At 34.1% G+C, this 22,289-nt stretch overlaps 2 protein-coding genes across 2 annotated transcripts in view; one reads left to right on the top strand and one right to left on the bottom strand.

Annotated features, from left to right (window-relative positions):
• Positions 1–3,663, bottom strand: part of LOC145245976 (EARP and GARP complex-interacting protein 1-like) — a 43,288-nt gene extending 39,625 nt beyond the window's left edge. The window contains exon 1 of the mRNA XM_080107765.1: positions 3,510–3,663. Coding sequence (XP_079963891.1) covers positions 3,510–3,551 — 42 coding nt within the window. The 5' untranslated portion in view covers positions 3,552–3,663. The remainder of the gene's footprint in view (positions 1–3,509) is intronic.
• A 90-nt stretch (positions 3,664–3,753) lies between these two features.
• Positions 3,754–22,289, top strand: part of LOC145245975 (uncharacterized) — a 92,157-nt gene continuing 73,621 nt past the window's right edge. The window contains exon 1 of the mRNA XM_080107764.1: positions 3,754–3,864. The gene's annotated coding sequence lies outside the window, so the exon portion shown is untranslated. The remainder of the gene's footprint in view (positions 3,865–22,289) is intronic.

Below are 22,289 nucleotides of genomic sequence, written 5' to 3'. Positions count from 1 at the left end.
ATGGGTACTATATTGTACAAGTACCTTTTTTTAATGTAAAAATTAAAAAACTCGATACATTTTCTGTTGTGTTACATTTTCTGTACGCCAGGGGTAAGAATTTGTTTGTTTTGTTATTGCTATAGTGAAAAAGCACCTTATTTCTCATATGTAAGTCATACTACTCGAATATTAAACGTGATTTTCGGTTTTAATAACTTTCATGCATGTCACAAGATTTTCTGTGTTTTTTCATGAATACTATACTACACAAGTACCTTATTACTTTGATAGAATTTCTTGTACACATAAATACATTAAAAACTGATCATTGTTTGTGATTTTTGGAATATGACTATACAAATATACAAACATATATAATACATTAAATTTATAATGATCAGTTAAGGAGTGAATCCAATACATACAAATATATAAGTATATACGTATACTAATCATTCATAATGATCAGTTAATTAGTTTAGGAGTGAATCCAATACATAGAAATATATAAACATATAAACATATTTAAAGTTCATAATGATCTGTCAATTAATATTCTTAATAATCGGTTAATTAGTTTAGGAGTAGATCCAATACAAATGCCATTACTTGATCTATTTACGTGATTTTTGGAATGTAACAAATAAGCTGATATATCATATATATTTTGTATATGACATTTTCGTTACGTAAATCAAAAATATTCTTCTGTATTTTTTTAATAAAAGTGTTTTTGTGTATTTATTACATAACATTTAAAAAATCAAGAATATCGGAATGTAAAAAAAAAAAAAAAAAAAGGAACTGATGGAGATCGAAACTGCAACACTTGCGCTAGTAATCAGTCACATTACCCGTTGCACCAAAGGGACAACATCTTCAATAGCGTTGTGAAATATCTTAATACATATATTTCTCTTTTACTCGATGTACGCATGCGCATAATGACGCCATTGTGCTACGCTGATCAAGGTGTTAATGATTTCAAGTTGGACCCTTTTTTGAAGCCCTTAGTAATTATTTTTATCAATTAAATGCCCCTAATAAAATTCTGCACCAAAAATGCAATCTTTTGAACTATTGCATGCCGTCCAGCGATCATCCGTTTAGGAGGAGATACAATTTGAAAAACAGAGACACACACACACAGACATAAGGAGATTTATATATTAGATTAGCATTAGTTTGTGTTGATCCTTTACACCTCTGATTGCCTTCTATAAATTATTATCTCAATCTCTATCTCTACTGTCATATAAAAGTGATTTTGTGTGTCTGAGTTTCTTCCTCATAGGTTTCGAAACAGCTGGGCCTATCTTTTGCAAATTTCACGCAAAGATAATTTATATTTCTGACAGTGTTCTTAGATATGTTCTGTACAGAAATTTATCCAATAAGTGTCGAAAATCAAAAAAATCCGATCTTAAAAATAGCTTTTCTTCACTTATAGATAAAAAGGAATTTTTACAGGGGAATATTTTATGTTACACTGGTGTAACCTTGGCCGGTGTAACGTAAAATATTCCCTAATAAAAATTCTTCTTTTTATCTATAAGAAAAGAAAGACTATTTTTAAGACCGTCAAGCCCAATTATCAGCTGATGTGGTATTGTAAACAAACACAAACAAAATTTGATGAACGACATTATCATTATTGTTTAAAATTTTTTTTTTTGCGAATTAGTCCATCAGGCAAATTATTCCTTGTAATATATAATATTCAATAGAGGATTGATTCCATAATAATATATACTCAATCTGCATAAATTAAAATATCATGTTTAAGCGTATTGTATGACCAGGCAACGCTGAGCGTTCAGCTAGTTATATGTAAATACTAGTGCAGATTTTAGTGCAAAAAAAAAAAAAAAACCCGTAAATGTTTGAAAATAAACAAGCAACAACATGTAAATGTTTGAAAATAAACAAGCAACAACATGTAAATGTTTGGGAAAATAAAACTTAAATATGTTTGCAAAAAAAAACCCTAAAAAACATGTTTAAAATTAAAATATAACAAAAACATTTATTTTTATTTCAAGGGTGCCATTATATACATTTTGTGCTTCCGTAACTGGGTGGACAGACAGTAACGCCACCTATAGTCAAACGGAGGAAACAGGCTCTCTCTTTCTTCACGATTACCAAAAGTTTGGTACTTTATGCACTTATTGATCCGTGCTGAAATAATAACGTTATTATTTAAAAAGCCATTCTTAACATGGGGAGGGTGTTTTGTACCTATTCTGTACTTTAACCTTACAATTGAATAAAAAAAAATATATAAAACTTTAATTAAACTTGGAAATACGATTTAAAAAATAGCGCGGATCAGTAAGTGCATTAGCACCAAAAATTTAAAAAGCTGACGAGTAATATAAATGAGATACTTGTATAAACTGTCAAATGAAACTATCATCATAACTAAACATTTTTATGTATATTTTAGATACTTAAAATAGATTATTTGATACGTAAAAAATAGTCATGTTTTCATTTTGATTAAAGCGACTCACATCAGGATCACATATAAACAGTAATACTTGACATTTGCCTTTAAACTTGAATTCAATTCAAACTGGAAATTACTTCATATTCGACAGTTTAAAGAATTGAATTATTTCCTAAATTAAAGGGTCACGATACACCAGTCAGCCACTTTAATTTATCAATTGATCAATCAATTTCTGAAGTGTTATTTTCTTTTCTGGTAATTGTGGCCTGGCAGACCGATACAAACCTAGCTTAAAAAACTTGTATTTGATTAGTTTTCAGGTGTGCTGAAAACGAATATCGCATTTAAATTTTCCACAAATAAGTAGTATTTGCAGAAAATTTTATTTGCAATATTCGTTTTCAGCACACCTGAAAACCCATAGAAAACAAGTTTTTTAAGCTAGGTTTTGTATTGGTCGTCTACCTGGCCAGTGGCCACAATTACCGTTGGGGCTATATCAACCGAAATGTTGGGTAAATAACAAATAAAATGAAAATAGTAGTCCCGATAATCCAGATTATTTGAAAAAAAAAAATAAATAAAATGGTAGCTAAATGCACTTACTAATCCGCGCTATTTTTTTTAAATCGTATTTCCAAGTTTAATTAAAGTTTTATATGTTTTTTTATTCAGTTGTAAAGTTAAAGTACAGAATACAAACACCCTCCCCTCCCCATGCTAAGAATGGCTTTTTAAAAAATAACGTTATTATTTCAGCACGGATCAATAAGTGCACTAGTACCAAAAAAAAAAAACAAAAAACAAAAAAAAACATATATATATATATATATATATATATATATATATATATATATATATATGAACGATACCGATTTGTTTATACTTTTTAGTTTAGCATTCGATATGATTTTTTTTTTTTTTAGTTAACTCCCTTTGAATTTTGTAAATAAATTCAAATAAAGAATTTAGTTAATATCATCATATCCAAGCCACAATAAAAACAAAACCGTGTATGTTATGATAAAACCTATTTCAATTAAATATAAAATAAGTATTAATTCTGTATTACGGGAAATTCAAGTCCGTAGATCACCGGAGCTTCGTCCTCCATAGCTCTGTGTCGTCAGCTATTTCAACAGTCCTCAGTGACGACTGTCGTAAAATATATATATTTTATACCTATTAATTTTCATTTTCAGAGTTAAATAAATAATATTACTCCAATACAATTGTGTTTTAAATGAAATTAATAACTTAATTTCAAAGAAGTAAGTGTTTATAAGAGTGATGGTAAGAGTAAACATTAATGTTCCAAAGAAAGTGGGAGGAACTATAGTTTGGTTTACGACAATTCGGATGTGCTAGCGTATGTTGACCATCTAATCAACATTTGACGCAACTTTCCTTTTTGTGGACATTCTAAGGTATATACATATTTTATTTATGTGAAAATAATGATCATAATAGTATTTTATTTTCTAAAAAGATACCTGAAAATAAATTTAGACATTCGATGACAAAATTTAATAATTTGAAAAAATTGTCAAACCTTTTTTTTTTTTTTTCCACGATAGAAAAGAAATTAAGACGCTTTTAATATACTTTAAAAATTATTAATAATTATTTTCAAGTGTTAAATAGATTTGCTTTAATTGACAGCCCCATTAATGATAAATTTGGGGACATTGACATTTTCCCTACTGTGTTTGTTTCGCTTGTTGCATAAACAAAAATTGTGCTAATGCACTTACTGATCCGCGCTATTTTTTAAATCGTATTTCCAAGTTTAATTGAAGTTTATGATATGTTTTTGTTTTTATTCAGTTGTAAGGTTAAAGTACAGAATATGTACAAAACACCCTCCCCTCCCCATGTTAAGAATGACTAAATAATAACGTTATTATTTCAGCCCATGGAGTACCACAAAAATAAAATAGCGGTACTTATGCACAATACAGACAGCTATTTTTTTTTAAATAGGATTTTCAAGTTAAATTAAAGTTCTACGATATCTTTTGTTTATTAAATTGTTAGGTGAAAGTACAGAATAGTGGCAAAATAACCCTCCTCCTATGTTAAGAATAGGTTTCTTAATTCGACACGGTCCATATTCTGCATTTAGGTTTTCATTTTTCGAAAACATGAAGAAAAAATATTTCAACGGTTTAATGTCAAAAAATTATTTGGCGATGCTACATTTTATAATACAATCTAATTATAGTCACGTCATGCAACGATACCATCTTGTCACAACAAGGAATATAAACACCCCTAAAAGCAGTAACGACAACGACAACAAGGTACAGACAGCTGCATTCTGCAATGGGATTCGGTCCATCACTTTTACTTAGGTACATTTTTATGATGCCATAGATTACGCGTCGCAGCATACCTAAAACACGTTCGTTACGGCCCTCAAATCCATTTTCGATATTTTCCAACAGTAGGAGAATCTCAACAGCCGCAAATTGAGCAAACTTTTTGTTCCATCCTACCCAAAACCTTTGGGTCCTTCTTTTGCGTTTTCTCACACCAGATACAAATGGACATAATCAGCTGTTTCTGAAGTTATCTTTGCTTCACCTTTTTGTGATGATTTCTCATTTGACGAAATACAGTCCTCGAACATATTGACAATCGCTCGTCAAAGTAGCCACGGATGACATTATTTATTTAGGTTAGTTAATATTTAGTTGTTTAATAATAAAAGATACCCCCCCCTCTCTCATATATATATTTATATATACAACTTCTGGGAGGCCCATGGAAGTCCTCTTATGTAAGCGTGTCAATGACCACCATCACAGCCTCTTTCATCTCCTCAATTGTTTCATAATGGCAGCCTCTAAGGTCAAATAGTCTGTGACAAAGATGGAGTTGTGTACTGGTGCATTGGGACAGACTTCCTGCAAATCTTCCACATCTTCAGTTCCTTGTGTGTACAGTTCCCACACTGACATCAAACAGTGCACTTGCACTTCATGTCTCTATAGACGCACGGCTGTCCTTATCCATGAAATTCTTTATTTGGCCAATCAGCTCCTGTGTTCTGACCCCCTTACCATACTCCTCCTACACCTCTCATCATCCCTCACAGACTCCCTGCCTTCCTTGAATCTCTGATGCCCGATTCATGCAAGGTGGTTCAAAAGCAGTCTGAAGTATTCCATATGTTTCTATGGCAATTTTTCCAATTTTATTGCATATTGTTCTTCTAAAGTGCTCTCACATTTAGATTGCATTTTTTAAATTCACCAGCTGTGACAATCAGGCTTTAGTAGGGTGTATTCCAAATCCTGCTGTAGCTGTTCATTTGAACCTGAAATCATAAAAAATTGGTCAGTCATCTCATAAGATGGACAGCAATAACAGTGAATTTTCAAGAGTTGACAACAATTTTAAATACCTGTACAAAAAAAGTCTAGAAACTTATTAAGGCACCTCGCATAATGTGTGTCCGTATGTAATATTTGTGTCCCCTACAGTACAAAAAGTAAAAGGTTAGACAATCTGCATAAAATCTAAAAGTGGATGTAAAATTTATTGGTAAGACAATGAAAGTGTTCTTGAATTTCTAAGTGCACCCCTAAGGGGGCTATCAGGACACAACCCCTTTAAAACTTAAAATCTATTTTTCTGAAATTTAAATCATATGTATAACATTATCTGGGGAAGACAATGGAAGTGGTCCTGCATCTTCAAGTGCCCTCCTAATGTAAATGAGCTTTGGAGGCCAGGCATTCTTTAAAATTTTAAATTAATATTATATGTATAAAATTCTACAGAGAAAACAATGTAAGTGCTGAATATGTATATGTTATCACCATAGAGGCAAAACTCCCTTAAAATTTAAAATGTGTATATCTGATTTTAATGAAATTTAAACCATATGCATAAGACATGAGATAATTTTTCAACTTTTTAGCTTCTTCTGACAAGGAGTAAAATGGGAGGTATAGGCCATAAAAAGAACAAAGAGAGTAATATAATGTTATGAGTAGGGTTGGATCAAATACAATTGTATTTGTATTTCAATTGTATTTAAATACAATTTTAATGCAATTGTATTTGTATTTTAACATCACAAGAAAAAGTAATTTGTATTTGTATTATGGCATCCAGGAAAATAGTATTTTGTATTTGTATTTATATTAGAGAGAGAGAGAGAAAAGGAAACTTTCAGATCTCTAATGATAATAAAATGCAATGAGGACATGATATAGAATGTAATGTAGATGTCAAATTTGGAAGGAAATATTTCTTTTCTTTTTCTTTTTCTTTTTTTATATTTTCAGATTTCTTTATTACTTTGAAAAAAAGTACTTATATTTGTTTTTGTTTAAATCAGTTATTGTATTTTTATTTGTATTTTGAGATTGAGGAATAAAAGTATTTGTATTTGTATTTTTAGACTTCGGAATAAAAGTATTTGTATTTCTGGTAACCTAAACAAAAGTATTAGTATTTCAATTATTAAAAGTCAGTATTTGATCCAACTCTAGTTATGAGCATAGTGAAAAAGTACATAGTAGTGATCACTAGGAATGTACCGATTAGCAAATTGGCCGATTACCGATTAATTGGCATTGGATAATCGGATGATTAATAGATTCTCTAATATCGATTTATCAGCAAATTTTGTAGTCATTAATGATACTATCAGGTTGACAAGAAAGTTTTTGCAGTTTTTAACTTTTAAATTCAGATGAACATATCTTGGCCCAAACAAAAATTTATTGATTGAAATAAGCACCATCAAAATCAACACGCTTTTGCCAATGCTAAACAAGTGTATTTATGCTAGTAACATAAAAATCTTGCATTCTGGTGGCGATGAAGTCACTGAAGGTATTTACAATATCACTTGGGTTTTTGAAGTATTTCTCACAGAAAGTTGTTAAGATGCTTGAAAAAGTGGTAGTCGGTAGATGAGAGGTCTGGAGAGTATGGTGGATGAGACAGTTTCATAGCTCAATTTGTTCAACTTCTGCAGGGTCGGTTTAGTTTTGTCATGAAGGAGAAGTGGGCCTTTTCTGTTAAGTTGTTGCTGAAGTTTCTGATGCATTTCATCAATTTGTTGGCAGTAATTTGCTGCTGTAATGGTTTTGCCTGCATTCAAAAAACTGTAATGGATGAGACCAGTTGCAGACCACCAAGCAGTCAGCATGACCTTCTTTTGGTGCAATTGTGGTTCCGGGAAGTTTAGTAGAGCTTCGTTGGTGTCTAATTATTGAGCTGAGTGTCACCAGAAGGAACCTACAGAGAATCCAAACGACCTCGAATTTCTTGAAAAGAACGCAACTGTTTTTGCAGAATTGATCCAATAAAAGTCTATCTCTGATTATAAGAGATGCTTTGGATGATGGACGGAAAGCATTGAACATTAAGAGAGCATTATTTATCGAAAGGGAAACCGAAAATTATATCTCTATATACAGAACCAATGTCTCTAAAACGTAACGAAGATGAAACTATTACTGACTACATTATAAGGGAAAAACAACTGTCAATGCCTTAAAACTCTCAAGTGAAATAATAAGCAATAGCCTGTTAATATCAATGATGCTCTAGGGACTTCCAGCCAATTTTAAACCATTTACAACTGTTATAATGCAAAAAGACAAACCTATAAATTTCAGTGAATTTAAAGTGGCATTGTGAAGTTATGAAGAGATGAATTGTGGGCAATAATAACTCTAGCAATATCATGAAGTTCAAAAATGCTTCTCAAAAGCCGACACAACCAAATTACATATCTCACCGCAATATTTTCCCAAGAAAAAGAATAAAATTATCTGCTATAATTGTGGACAACACAACCACAAAAGTTTCCAATGTCGATATAAAAACTAAAAAATGGACTCCATCAAAAATGTTGAGAATTTTGAGGAAGAACATACATTTTATTCACATATAACTTTGACGATACGACAAACGGTAAAAATCTTCTTGTAGACCGTGGCGCTACAACACATGTTATCACCAAGAAATCTGATTTTATTAATTTTGATTCAAACTTTAATTCACAGAGACATTTTGTCGAACTCGCCGATGGTAGTCAAATAAATGATAAAATTTTAAAAAGAGGTGATGCTAAAATATCACTAAAAAAAATAAAGGTGAAATTTGTAATTGTATTCTTAAAAATACTCTTTTTAAGCAAAACATTTTCCGTGCAGGCTGCCATTAAACAAGGCGCAAATATAAAGTTTGGCTGAAAAAAGTCGAAATTAATATACCCTAATGGAACTGTATTTGACATTAAAGAAAATGTCCAACTATATTATTTAAAAAGTATGGTTTCCTCAAAAACTGCCTGTCATGATTTGGAAACTTGGCATAAAATTCTGGGACACTGCAATATAGCTGATATTAAAAAATTACCAAATGTAGTCGAAGACATGAAAATAATACCTTCAGATGATCTCCCAAATTGTGATGTTTGTGCACAGGGAAAAATGGCAAAATATATAAGCAAAACACCAGGCAAAAAGGCCATAAAAATTCTCTCACTTGTGGACTGTTACTTGGCAGGCCCAATAAGCCCGATGGGAAGAAATAATTTAAGGTATGTTTTGAATTTTGTTGACGATTATTCAGGTTTAATTATGGTTTATTTTCTAAAAACAAATCTGACACTATCCTCATCACTAAGAAATATTTAGCTGATATTGTTCCATACAGCTCAGTAAAATGTATTCGCTCAGACAATGGGACTGAATTTACTATTAAAGACTTTAAACTTCTATTAATTAACCATCGTATTACACATGAGAAATCAGTGCTGTATTCCTCATTTCAAAATGACACCACTGAAAGAGCATAGCGGACCCTTTTTGAGATGGCAAGATGTCTACTTATCAAATTGAAATCGGTGCATAGTTTATGGACGTACACTTTAATGGTAGCAGCACATATCAGAAATAGATCGTTCAATAGAAGATTGGGCAAAACCCTGTATGAAGTGTTTTGCAGTGTAAAACCAAAACTGAACCAAATATATGCATTTGGTTCAAATTGCTTTGCATTTATAGAAAATACCTGTAAACTAAATATTAAAAGCAAAAACGGTATTTTCATAGGTTACGATAAAAACAGTCCGGCATATTTAATCTACTTTCCAGACCAAAATGCCATAAAAAAGGTTAGATGTATAAAATTCAATGATACATTGAATTTAAAAAATGACGAACCAGTGGATGAAAACGTGAAGAAATATTACCTTAATCGATCACAACGAAAATATTAATAATGACGACAAATGCAGTAAAACTACTGACATAAATATCAACCGGACATGTCGATACACAATAAGGGAGCAAAAAAGGCCAGACTTCTTAAAAATTGAAAAGATACAAGACTACGCAGTGGATTACTGTTACTCGTTGAAAAGCACACCGGAAAGTAATAATGAGGCAATTCATTCAGAAAATCACCAAGAATGGAAAAAAGCTATGAAATCCAAATTGAAAGCTTGATCTGAAAATAATACATACGAAATGGTGGCAAAACCAAAAGATAAGAATATAATTTCTTTTACTTCTTGCTGGGTATTCTCCAAAAAAATCACAACCTCTGGCAGTGAAACTTTTAAACAAGATTTGTTGCAAAAGGTTTTCACAAATTTCTGGAGTTGAATATTTTGCCACATTTTCACCAACAACAAATTTAACGACAATTTGAATTTTATTGCAATTTGCCACTCAATACAATTTAAAAATGCATCAATGTGGAGTAAAGATAACTCCAAGAACAGTTGATTTATATCCATCCATGTCTGATGTGAGAAAATGCAAATGAGTCAACTGATTTTTGCAAGTGTGCCTAGTCATCTTTTATACTGTACACTCATCAACCCTTATCCTCGAGTAGGCTTCTGGCCTTGACAAGTGGTGACCCCCTTGTAAAAAAAAATATTCCAAGAGATAAAATATGTATTATATATGTTTGAAGCCAAAACAACACATTATTACAAAATAAACAGACATTTATTTTGTTTGAAATTTATATTGAAATTCATAAATATATTTTGAAGGAAAACTTCATCTTCAGTATGTCTTTCTTTCTTTTTTTTTTTTTTTTGCTATGTTGTTGGAGCAGAGAATCAGCAAGTAGAAGTCTGTTTGTTGTTTTTACGGTATTTTTTTAACAGTTTACTAGGTGTCATTTTGAAAGGTACACTATTTGCCAAGATTCTCTTATATTCTGGACCCTTGCAATCGACAAGGTTGCTGACCTCTGTCATAAGACATTGAAACAAATAGTGCTGGCACTGTTTTTTTTTTTGTAACGTATATATTAACATCATATCTATCCAGTATGTTGTATATTGGATTTGAAATAGGTGAAAATATATTTAGTGTAAACAACATTGGTGGTATCAAAAATAAAGTTAGGTAATGAATGAGAGTTGAAAGACTCCTATGAACGTTCTAGGTGAAAGAAGAATTGTTTTTGTCTGTAAGAAGAAATTGAGTATATGTGTTCATTTCTTAGTCACCTTGTGTATTTACATGTAAATGGGATAGGCATGAAGATGTGTGTACATAGCATACCCTTGTTTTGTAAGTAAGAGTGTGTGTGTCTTTGAACTTGATTTTACATGCGTTCGATGGATGGTGTGTATGTGCTTCACTAGGCACACAGTAGTTTGTGAATGTCTCTTCTTGTGTCTGTCAAGAGCTTTCAGCCAGTGACCAATGTGAGGTTTTAAGGACGTATCCATGTGTGTAATCTGTCAAATAAAAATACTGGAAAAAGAGGAAGAAAAAATGCTGTGTTTAGGTTTTATAGTATGTGTAAAAATTCATAGTGAATATTCTTACATCTGTGATTAGCTTAAAAAAATCACTTCTTCTCAACTCTGTCCAATTGAGAGTCTATAAATATAAATAACATTCACTATCACTGCTGTTTCTAACAGATCTACTTTACATCTGAATACTTAGCACCAGTATACAAAAGATCATACTATGCACCCGAATAGATTTTTTGGGGTATTTACTGGTACCCTCAAAGCAACTGCTGGACTCAGAATGGATGAAAATACTCTTTTAAACTATTGGAATTTGTTTATGTCATTCTTGTTGTTTCCCTTGTACCTTTAGGGGTCCCTTGGATTGGCCATTGGGTATCCCTGCTCTTTTATGAATCACGTGACACAGTCTATAAAAACCCTGTCACATTGATCTTGAGCACGTGGTACAATAGGGAAAAAAGTGGCTGGTTACTTTTAATGCATCTAAAATCAAATCTTCTATCTTTACATCATCAACGCTCTGATCTCTATCTGGCATGGCTTTCGTCTTGGGAGGCTACATGTTTTGACAAGCTTCTGGGCTTGACCATTACTCCTGATCTTAAAAGGGGTTCTGACCTCTTTTTCTCTTTCCTACTAACCCAGTTATTCTTCTTCACCTTCCCCATTACCCACTATCTCCGACCAAAGTTGACTACATCCTAACAAAGCTTTAGACAGCAATTCGGATTTAACCATAATTTCCTAGATTCCAAATCTTGGTTCTTCTCAGCTGACTGCATGGCAATGGAAGTCTATGAAGACGACTGCGCAGAAAAGCCTTTACTTCCACACAAAAAGAATCAGAATTGGAGGACACTAACATGCAAGCTGTTACTTAAAAACTCTTAACCAGATAAGTTCTCACGAGGCATGTATTCATAAATATAACCGCCTTTCTGAACAATCATCATTTTGCAGTTGTTAATATACCATTATTTCTGGCCAAGTAAAATTGTTCTAAAATTATATACAACTTTTTTTTATTCCTTTTACAAAAAAATGTCACCATATTTTTGTTTTGGTGCTTATCTACAGAATTCTTACTACATTCACACTTTTTTTTTCACAGTGAAATTAAAACCAATGAAACTGAAGTGTGACTGACTGAGCTGCTTCTAAAGATGTATATGTTTATATATTTGTATGTACAGAATTCACTCATAAACTAATTAACTGATTATTATGAATTTTGGAGCATAGCTGCAAGGTGTAAGAGGTTGTAATGTGAGCTGTATTTAATTTAATTTTATGAAAAGAGAATAAAAAGGAGATAGAAATCTGTTGTGAAAATTCAGATAATGTCAATTAATAAAAATTCTCCAAATTTCAGTTTCTTTGGAATATTTTAAAGAGTTCTTAGGGAGCATAATATGGGCACAACCTTCCATTTGATAATTAAAATAGATTTCTATTGAATTTGATCCATAGTCGTTAGAAATCATTAAGCAAGATTCCCCAAATTTCAATTCCTTCTAAAGACCACTCAAGTCTTATAGATAACTTAAATTTGAGACATTTTCTAGAATGAATCCGGGGCCCAACTCTCTTCCTGATTTGCATCAATGATCTTCCAACTCACATCCTTAGATCATTCGTAGACATTTATACTGACAACACTACCATCTATGGCAACACATCAAAGGCTGTAAATGACGACGTTCTCTTTGATTCTCTTTCTTCTGATCTTGAGAACATGATACAATGGGGAAAGAAGTGGCTGGTTACTTTTAATGCATCTAAAACCAAGCTTCTATCTTTACATCATCAATTGAAATGAATAGCTCTTGTCTTAAGGGACTACATGTTTTGACAAGCTCTGGGCTTAACCTTTACTCCCGATCTGAAATGGAACGCATACATCAAATCCGTTGCCAAGGTCGCTGGGAAAATGGTGGGATCTTTCTAGCGATCCAGTAGATATTTCACTGCTGATACAATTCTCTACTATATAAGAGCCAGGTATGTCCAAGGATGAAGTATTGTTGCCACATCTGGGCAGGAGCTGCTAGAAAGATCTTATCCTGCCTTGGCAGAGTTCAAAATAGACTTTGTAGCCTCGTGGGGATGTTCTTTCCTCTTCCCTGCAACCACTTTTCTTTCTCAGAGAAGAGACATTGCGAGTCTGTCACTGTTTTATCGTTATTTTCATGGCAAGTGCTTGTCTGAGCTCCAAACTATGGTCCCCCATCGCCAAACTTTTATGAGAAACACTTGTCTTGTGTAAAACACTACCAATAATTTCCCCCACTCTTTATCTGTCCCTAAACCTAAACGTAGATTCCATGAACAAAGCTTCTTTCTTAGAACTGCACACCTGTGGAACTCTCTTCCGTTTGCCTGTGGAACACTGTTCCATTTGCCTGCTTTCCAGCTGATTACAATATGGTCGTCTTCAAGTCCAGCGTAAACAAGTTCTTGATGAGCCGTTCCCCTTATGTAATCCAATTTATCAAATTTACACTACTAACGATTACTATGATATTGTCCCATTGACTGCTGTACACTCTTTAACCCTTATCCTCAAATGGCCTTTGAGCCTTGATAAGTGGTTACTCCTTTGTAAAAAAAAAAAAAAAATGGATTTTAATAAAAATTGGAATAAAGATTTTAAACATTAGGCTCTGTATTATATCTTATGATATTATATCATTAGTAAGGGGACATAAAAGCTGTGCAAAACTATTCTGTTTGGTAAAATATATTTCACTTGTCCTGGAACAAGTATTCTAGTTTAATTTTAAAAGTTTTGCTAAAAAAAATGCATCTCTTTAATCTAAAGTATGATTCAACTATAGTACAAAAATAAACAACTTCTGCAGTTAACACTGTGAAAAACAACACGATCCCACCCCATAGACATCAACACCTATCAAGCCCTGATCCACTTGCTGAAATTGTGGCAGGTGAAATTTTGTATGGAACGCCTTTACTTCCACACAAAAAGAATCAGAATTGTAGGACGCTAATGTGCAAGCTGTTACTTGAACACTCTTAATCAGATAAGACACCCTGCTATTGCAGTTGCAATTGAATGGGCCATAAAGAAGAATTCTGCACCCGTTAAGGACAAAGACAAAAACAGAGTAGATAAACCTCACATAATAGACACAAACCTCAAACAAAACAAATATAAACAGACTGGCGGCAACCTTCCTTCTAAACCGAAAATATGTGGCAGTACAGTTGAATGGCCATCCTGTTTAGTTGCAAGTGGACACTTCCTCCAGCATTACATTTATTTCACAGTCACTATGAGAAGCCTTCAGTGACACTAACAGATCATGTAGCATATAGTGCTTCCGGGGACTATGTCCACATTACAGGTGAACTACCAGCTACCATTAAAATAAAAGACAAAACGGCATTGGATATCAATATATCACAACTAACTCCAGCCATAATTTGGACTTGATTTTATAGAACCGCTGGGTCTTCTCAACATTCCACTCAATCGGATATGTAAGATAGTGTTCAGTTCATCACCACAGAGCAACATTAGTTTTGTAAAGCAATTTTCTCCAGTTTTTAATAACAACTTGAGATGCTGCACACAGGCAGAGGCTATGCTGTCCCTTAAACCATTTGCTAAACCTGTATTTTCGATCCAAATGCCCAGTGTCATATGCTGCATTATCACTGGGGAACCAGGAACTGAAATGATTTGAAGAAATGAAGGTCATCATACCTGTGACATATTCATGGTGGGCAACAGCCGATGGTTCAATTCGGTTGTGTGCTGATTTTTCAACCAGTCTCAACGCAGCACTTGATGATTACTAATATCCTTTGCCGATCCCGGATGATCATTATACCATACTTAATGGTGGCACCTGCTTCACAAAATTAGAGCTCATAGATGCGTATTTGCAAGTTGAAGTGGCAGTAATTTCCAGGAAACCGCTTACCATCAACACACACTGTGGACTATTCCAATTCACTCATCTAGCTTTTGGGGATAAAAGAAAACCCTGCAATATTTCAGCAGATCATAGACACAATGCTTATTGGTATGGAAGATGCAGCTGCATACTTAGATGACATCATTATTGTTGGGCAATCCAACCATAAGTTGACAAAAAAAATTATCTTAACCTGCATCCAAGACTTTGGTTTCCAGCACCAGCCTGAAAAATGTCATTTTTATTTACCTTTCATAAAATACTTGAGATATATCTTCAATCATCAAGGTTGTTGTCTAGATCATGCAAATGTGGCACCTATTCGACACATGCCACCCCTATCAGAGCTTATTAGTAGCTTATGCACATTTCTGGGACTGGTGAGTTATTTTGGAAGTTTCTTGCTGTCACTCTACTAAATCAAAGCACCACTCAACAAACAAAGGACACAAAACTTTACTGGCCAATAGACTGCCAAAAATCAAATCACTCATCAAATCGGACTCCCTGCTCACACACTTTGATCCAAATAAGAAAATAGTTGTGATAGTGGATGCATCAAACCATAGCGATTGTTTGGGATTTGGTCTTTATCTAAGGGAGATAACTAGAATTTACTAAGGAAACAACGTTTATTTTGTTGGAGATAATTTAGGACGATTTCAGATTCTGAAATGATCGGTAAAACGGAAACAAATTGCTTTTTTTTTCTTCTTTTTTTTTTGACACTGAAAAGGAAGATTTTTATAAAAATTAAAAAGTTCATCTTTCAAAAAGCCAATGATGAAGTTGTTTTTCGATTAGCCAATGAAAAATGTTCAGCTACTTCAAAAAATTAAATTTTGTTTATGATGAACATTTTTACATTTTCTTTATTTTTTAATTTCTTTGTTAAATACAGAAGTATTTAACGAAGAAATTAAAAAATAAAGAAAATGTGAAAATTAAGAATGTAATAACGACAAAAATATTTTGTAATCGTAAAAGAAAATGTTACATTTAATTTATTTACTGTCTCTTACAAAAACATGATTATTCGCTTTAAAAGGTTATCTGTGGTAAAATTCACTAACTGAAGATTGAATAGATGCAACACTTTTTTTAAGAGACAATGAGTAAACTAACTAAAATATTTTCTAATTCAAAAATATTTTATTTTTAAGTATTTCTCCATCGCTAACTGAGGACTGAATAAATGCAACACTTTCCTTTTCACGAAAGAGACAATAAGTAAATAAACTGTATTTTTTGTAGTTGCAAAATATTTTATTTGAAGTATTTTTCATATTACAAAAATGAAGTTTAAGAAATTATTTTTAAATTTCTTTATTAAATACAGAAAAAATGTTCATCATAAACAAAGTTTATTTTTTTGGAGTTGGTAAATATTTTTCATTAATTAATCGAAAAACAACTACGTTATCATTGGCTGTTCAAAAGGTGAACTTTATAATTTATATAAAAATCTTCCTTTTCAGCATCCTGACAAAATAATTTGTCAGTATATATTAAATTTCTATAAAATAATGAAGTTTCTTCGTATATAAAAAATGGAATTTATTTCCTTGTTCTACTGATCATTTCGGTGTTCTAAATTATCTGCAACAAAATAACATTTTTTCCTTAGTAAATGCTAGTTATCTCCCTTAGATAAAGACCAAATCCCAAACAAGCACCCAAACCATGGCGTGGGAGCAATTATCTTGTATATATTTATAGAAGAACTGAGAAGGCTATTATGCATGCAGCCAGATGCTTGACACTGTTGAACGCAATTATAATCAAGTAGAAAAAGAAGCAATGGCACTGATTTTTGCTATAAAAAAATTCTACAAGATGCTGTTCAGTCATTATTTTACACTTCTGATGGACCACAAACTACTTTCAACATTCGGCTCAGAGAAAGATATTCTAGTATATTCAGCCAGTCAATTGCAGTGATGGGCAGTCATTCTACTGAGATATGATTTCAGCATACAGTATCACAGAACAACAGAATTTGGAAAAATTGATGCCTTATCACAACTCATCAGAACACAGTTCCAGATAATGATACTGTAATCACTGCCATCAGTGTTGAGGGCAATTTTCAGCACAGCATATAGATTGTATCCAGATGATTCCAGTGATAAGGATTGGTATCAAACAGGAAACACAAGATCCAATGATCCAAAAAGTGCAGCTTTCTCCAACATTTATGGCCTCCTAACCTCATGGGAGATCTCAAACAGTTCAAATGCCAGAGAGGTTCTCTTTCTGTCATTGATGATTGTTTGATATTCGCAGATTGTGTTGTTCCCACTAGCTTAGGCAAGCATTCAGGTAATCCAACTACATTTGGGGCATTGGATGAAATCAATAGCCTGCAGTGTGGTTCATTGGTCTAACAAAGATACAGATATTGAATGCACTGTCAAATATTGTATTCAGTGTATGAAAGCGCTGAAGAATTCACCTTGGATTCCCACTGGTCATATCTAAAGCAACTATAATTCAAAATACATGTAGATTTTGCCAGGCCGATCAATGGCCTTAGTTTTTTGGTGGTTGTGAATACTCATTCAAAATGTCCAGAAATTTTCAATGTAACAGACTAGTCTCAGATAACAGATCACAATTCATGTTCAAGTAATTTTCAGCATTTCTGTAAATTCTAGAGCATTGCGCATGTCTGGTCACCACCTTATCACCCTCAATCCAATGGACAAGCTGAATGATTTGTTGACACATTTAAACAGGCAATAGTCAAAGCAAGTAGGGAGGGAATAACAGATAAGATCCTTCATACTTTCCTCTTTTCATATCGAACAGCACCAAATGGGGGCAGTGAAAAATGGTTTGTCACCAGCAGATGCACTCATGGGATGAAAACTTTGTACCACTTTATGGCTCCAGCAACAAAGGCAACAAGCAAAATATAAAAAGACAAAAGTAGCAAAAACTAATTTCCATTTGGCACATTTGCTTAGAACTATAGATCTGGCCAAGCAAACTGGGTACCTAGTATTATTCATGAAACCAAGCAATAATTTTTTTGTGATATTCAAGTTGGGAGCCAATTCTGGCTACGGCACAAAAACCACATATGTCTCAGATACATGGGAGGCAACCTAGTTGATAGCACACCAACTATTCCGTTTGACCTGTTAATGAACACATTTGAACTGTCATCTCCATCACTTCCCATGCAAACAAATGTAAATTTGACTGACAGAAGAGCTTACAGGATTTGACTAAAGCACAGTTGCACTCAAGTAAAGCACCTCCAAATTAACTCCAAGTGCGCTTGCTACAGTTAAATACTTAAACGTTAGGATTAATCTAAGAAAATTGTTCGTCCTTGGATTTTGAAGTCGGGGAATCAGCTATAACACCTTAAACACAAGATCCAGTGATCCAAAAAGTGCAGCTTTCTCCAACATTTATGGCCTCCTAACCTCATGGGAGATCTCAAACATTGATGATTGTTTGATATTCGCAGATTGTGTTGTTCCCACTAGCTTAGCTTCAAATCGAGAGACTTTATCATTGCATATCCAGTAGTTAAAATTTTCATAATCTCAATCATAACTTGTTAAATAAATCTGGTAAACCTTCTATTTAGTTCTTGTATCATTTTTACATGGTAATTACACAGATATTTTGAAATGCATAACATTTACGAGTTTTTGGTTTATAAGCTTGATGCTAGCATTCAGTTTCCTTTCTGGTTTGCCAAATCAGAAACCATCCTTCAGGTGACAGAAGTTAAAAAAAAAAGGTTAACATATGGTTGACTTCCTTTTTTCGTGGTCAGAACATGGTACCAACAACAAATTCACATGGTTCAAACCAACTCTCAAACTTCTCTCTTGGAGCACAACAGACCCTTTCTCTTGTGCCCTGGCTTAGTCTTTGTAGTAATGACCAGACTCAATGTTGCTTAACATCAGTGATATGGTACACACATATGAACTCTTTTCTCCTCAAACAGATCTATTTAACATTTTGTCTTCATCCATACTTATGAACTTCCATTACTAACAATCTTTTCTGTTTCTCTTTAATGAAGATGATTCAATAAAGTTGTTTCAAATTTTAGAATGAGATTTTGGCTTTCTATTTCTACAAATATGTTTGTGAACATATATTTTCTCTCAAACTGCCTTGGTTTTCTCTAACTTTTTAAGTGATATTTAATGAAAATATTGCACACAATGATGAGATACCAGTATCGGACTTATATTAAGTAGATATCAATAAGTCTCTCATACCTAATTTTTTTTCTAACCTCTTTATCTCTAACCTTTCCCTTTTTATTAATCTTTTAAAAATGGAGAGTAGATAATGCACTGTGGATGTGTTATCGGCAGCTCCAGTAACTCTCGCTTCTCCTTATTTGTCTTTCAGTCTTCATTTCCAATGAGTGATTTTTCTGATAAAGGGTGAAGAAAAAGCTGCTTTCTATGTCGGCAGTACTTACATGAACAGTAGCCTGAGATGTCAGAAATTTTCTGTTTCTATGTCTATACTTGTAGCCATGTCACTAGTAAGGGTGCTGGAGGTAAACGTTTCATCTAGGCTGACGTTATTCGCCTGATAGTCAGGGACCCGAACCTTGGATTGACCACTAAGGTGGCTGTCCTATCAGCAGTTGCAAAGTACTGGGGCTGATGTATTGCCATTTGGTTAATGGATTCTGGACCATACAGTAGCTTCTGGTGGAGCCTCTCGATGCCATACTAGTGGGTAATTGTTATGGCTTTACTTTATCATGTGCTACAAAAAAAAAAATTCTCTTACTTTCCCTCTCTAACCTGCTCTAACCAAGTCTGTTGACCTGTTCTACAAATCTCAAAACCTCAACATGAATTATCTCCAGAAAAATAACACGGACAAACCTAGAACATCATCCTCTAACGTAGACCCCTACTACCATGTCTCCTTCTCTAACATCTACATTCCAACCTTCCAGAAGTTGAAACCCAATTGCAGGAGACAAAACTGGACATATTGTTCCTAAGCGAAATTGGCATAGGGCTGATCACTTCCCTAGATGAGTTCATAATTAATGGATACTCCTAACTTCTAAATCTGATCCCCAAGATCGCCATGGGCATAGAATATGTGCCTACATTAAAGATGGCTTTCCGTGTGGTAGGCATATCTCTAGAGAAGACCCTAATTTACCTTATATTTGCTTCTGGGTTGCACTTGCTTACACCACTGTATTTATATTTTCCCTCTATCGCCTCCACAACAGCGGAGTTACTATCTTTAAGAGCATATCTGAGAAAATTGACCACATCCTGTCTGCTCATCCTTCGACTAACATTCACATCTGTGGTGACTTCAATGTCCAAAATGGAAATGGCTGACCCACTCAAACAAGACAGATGATGAGGTGAGGTTCTGTCATGACTTCTCCATTGCCTATGACCTCACTCAGATTGTTCACGAATCCACCCGTGTGTGCCCGATACTACTGGTCAGTATGCAAGCCTTCTAGACCTTTTTCTCACAACTTCCCCTGAGCTATGTTCATCACCACGACTTTTGTAGATGCTTTTGTAGCGACCAAGTTCTTTTTACGGGGTGAGGGTGCTGACCCCACAGCCAACCTTCCAAGAAGTTACATACAGTGCTTAGCCTTCCCAAATGGTACTGGCCAGGCTCAACGTTGCTTAACTTCGGTGATCTGGCGAGAACCGGTGTGTTAACGTGATTGTGCCGTACCAGCTGTGTTCATGTTCCATTCTATCTCCACTGGGATCTTCTGACCACTCGGTTGTATCAGTTAAGATAAAAATTAAATGCAACAAGTCTTCAGATGTACCTCTCCACCGTACAGTATATTGATACTCTATGGCTAACTGAGATAGCTTCCGTAAATATATATCTGATCTACCTCTGCGTTCCATGTTTAAAAAAAGATGTGTCCTCTATAGTATCAGACCTGACCGAATGGTTAATTGTAGGTATAGACCAATTTATACCATCCAAAAAATTCCAACAAAAACCTACCAGCCAGCCATGGTTCTCCCCAGAATGCGCTGCTGCCATTGCGCACAGAAATCACTTTTTCCCTAGCTACCAACGTAATAGATGTACTGAGACTAAAGCTGCTTTCAGGACTGCCAGCAACCACTGTAAAAGAGTAATAAAAAATGCAAGAGAGCTATATGCTCAGTCTGTTAAATCCAAAGTAGCTGAGCAGTGGCTTGGTTCCCACCAGTTTTGGCAAGTAGCAAACAGGATCCTGAACAGAAGCGTGCGTTCTATCCCAACCATCACCAATGGACCTGAGATCATCTCGTCAGCATCAGACAAAGCTAAACTGTTTGCCAAGAACTTTGCAGCTAATTCTACCCTATGCAACGAAGGCCATCAACTCCCCATATTTCCTCCTATAACAGACAACACGCTATGCAACATACAAATATCTGAGCATGATGTCGGCAAGCTAATCAAGAACCTTGATTCCAGTAAAGCAACTGATCCTGACTGCATTCTAATTATAGGGGTGGAAAAGCTTCAACCAGAACTTGCCCCCAATACTTACAAAACTGTTTAAGCGTTGTCTTAAGGAGAATTGCTTCCCAACATCCTGGAAAACCTCATCAGTATGCCCTGTATTTAAGAATTCAGGTGACAAGTCATCTCCCTCTCAGTACAGGCCAATATGTCTCCTGTGTGTCATGAGTAAGTTGCTGGAATCCATATTAAATAAAGAAGTAGTCAACCATCTCAGCCGAAATAACCTTAGTGACACGCAATATGGTTTTCGTTCTGCTAGATCTACAGCATATGTGCTAACTGTTATATCTCATAGGATTAGTGAATCTCTTGACAAAGGCTTCCTTTCTAGGGCAATTGCTCTTGACATATCGAAGGCCTTCGATAAGGTATGGCATAAAGGCCTACTTCACAAGATTTCCAGCTACGGTATAACTGGAAATGTTTTCTCAATTATTAAATCATTTCTCTCTGATAGGCTCATAAGAGTAGTGGTTGATGGGCAAAAATCAGAAGCCTACAGTATTAATGCTGGTGTTCCTCAAGGGTCCATCCTGGGCCCAACTCTCTTCCTGATCTACATCAATGATCTCCCAAAACACATACTTAAACCATTCATTGGCATCTGTGCTGATGATACGACCATCTATGGCAA

This window comes from Euprymna scolopes, chromosome 23, assembly GCF_053919585.1.
Source record: "Euprymna scolopes isolate OS-2025 chromosome 23, ASM5391958v1, whole genome shotgun sequence".
NCBI lineage: Eukaryota > Metazoa > Mollusca > Cephalopoda > Sepiida > Sepiolidae > Euprymna > Euprymna scolopes.
Note: the sequence above shows the minus strand (reverse complement) of the source record. Positions and strands in the feature narration are given on the sequence as shown.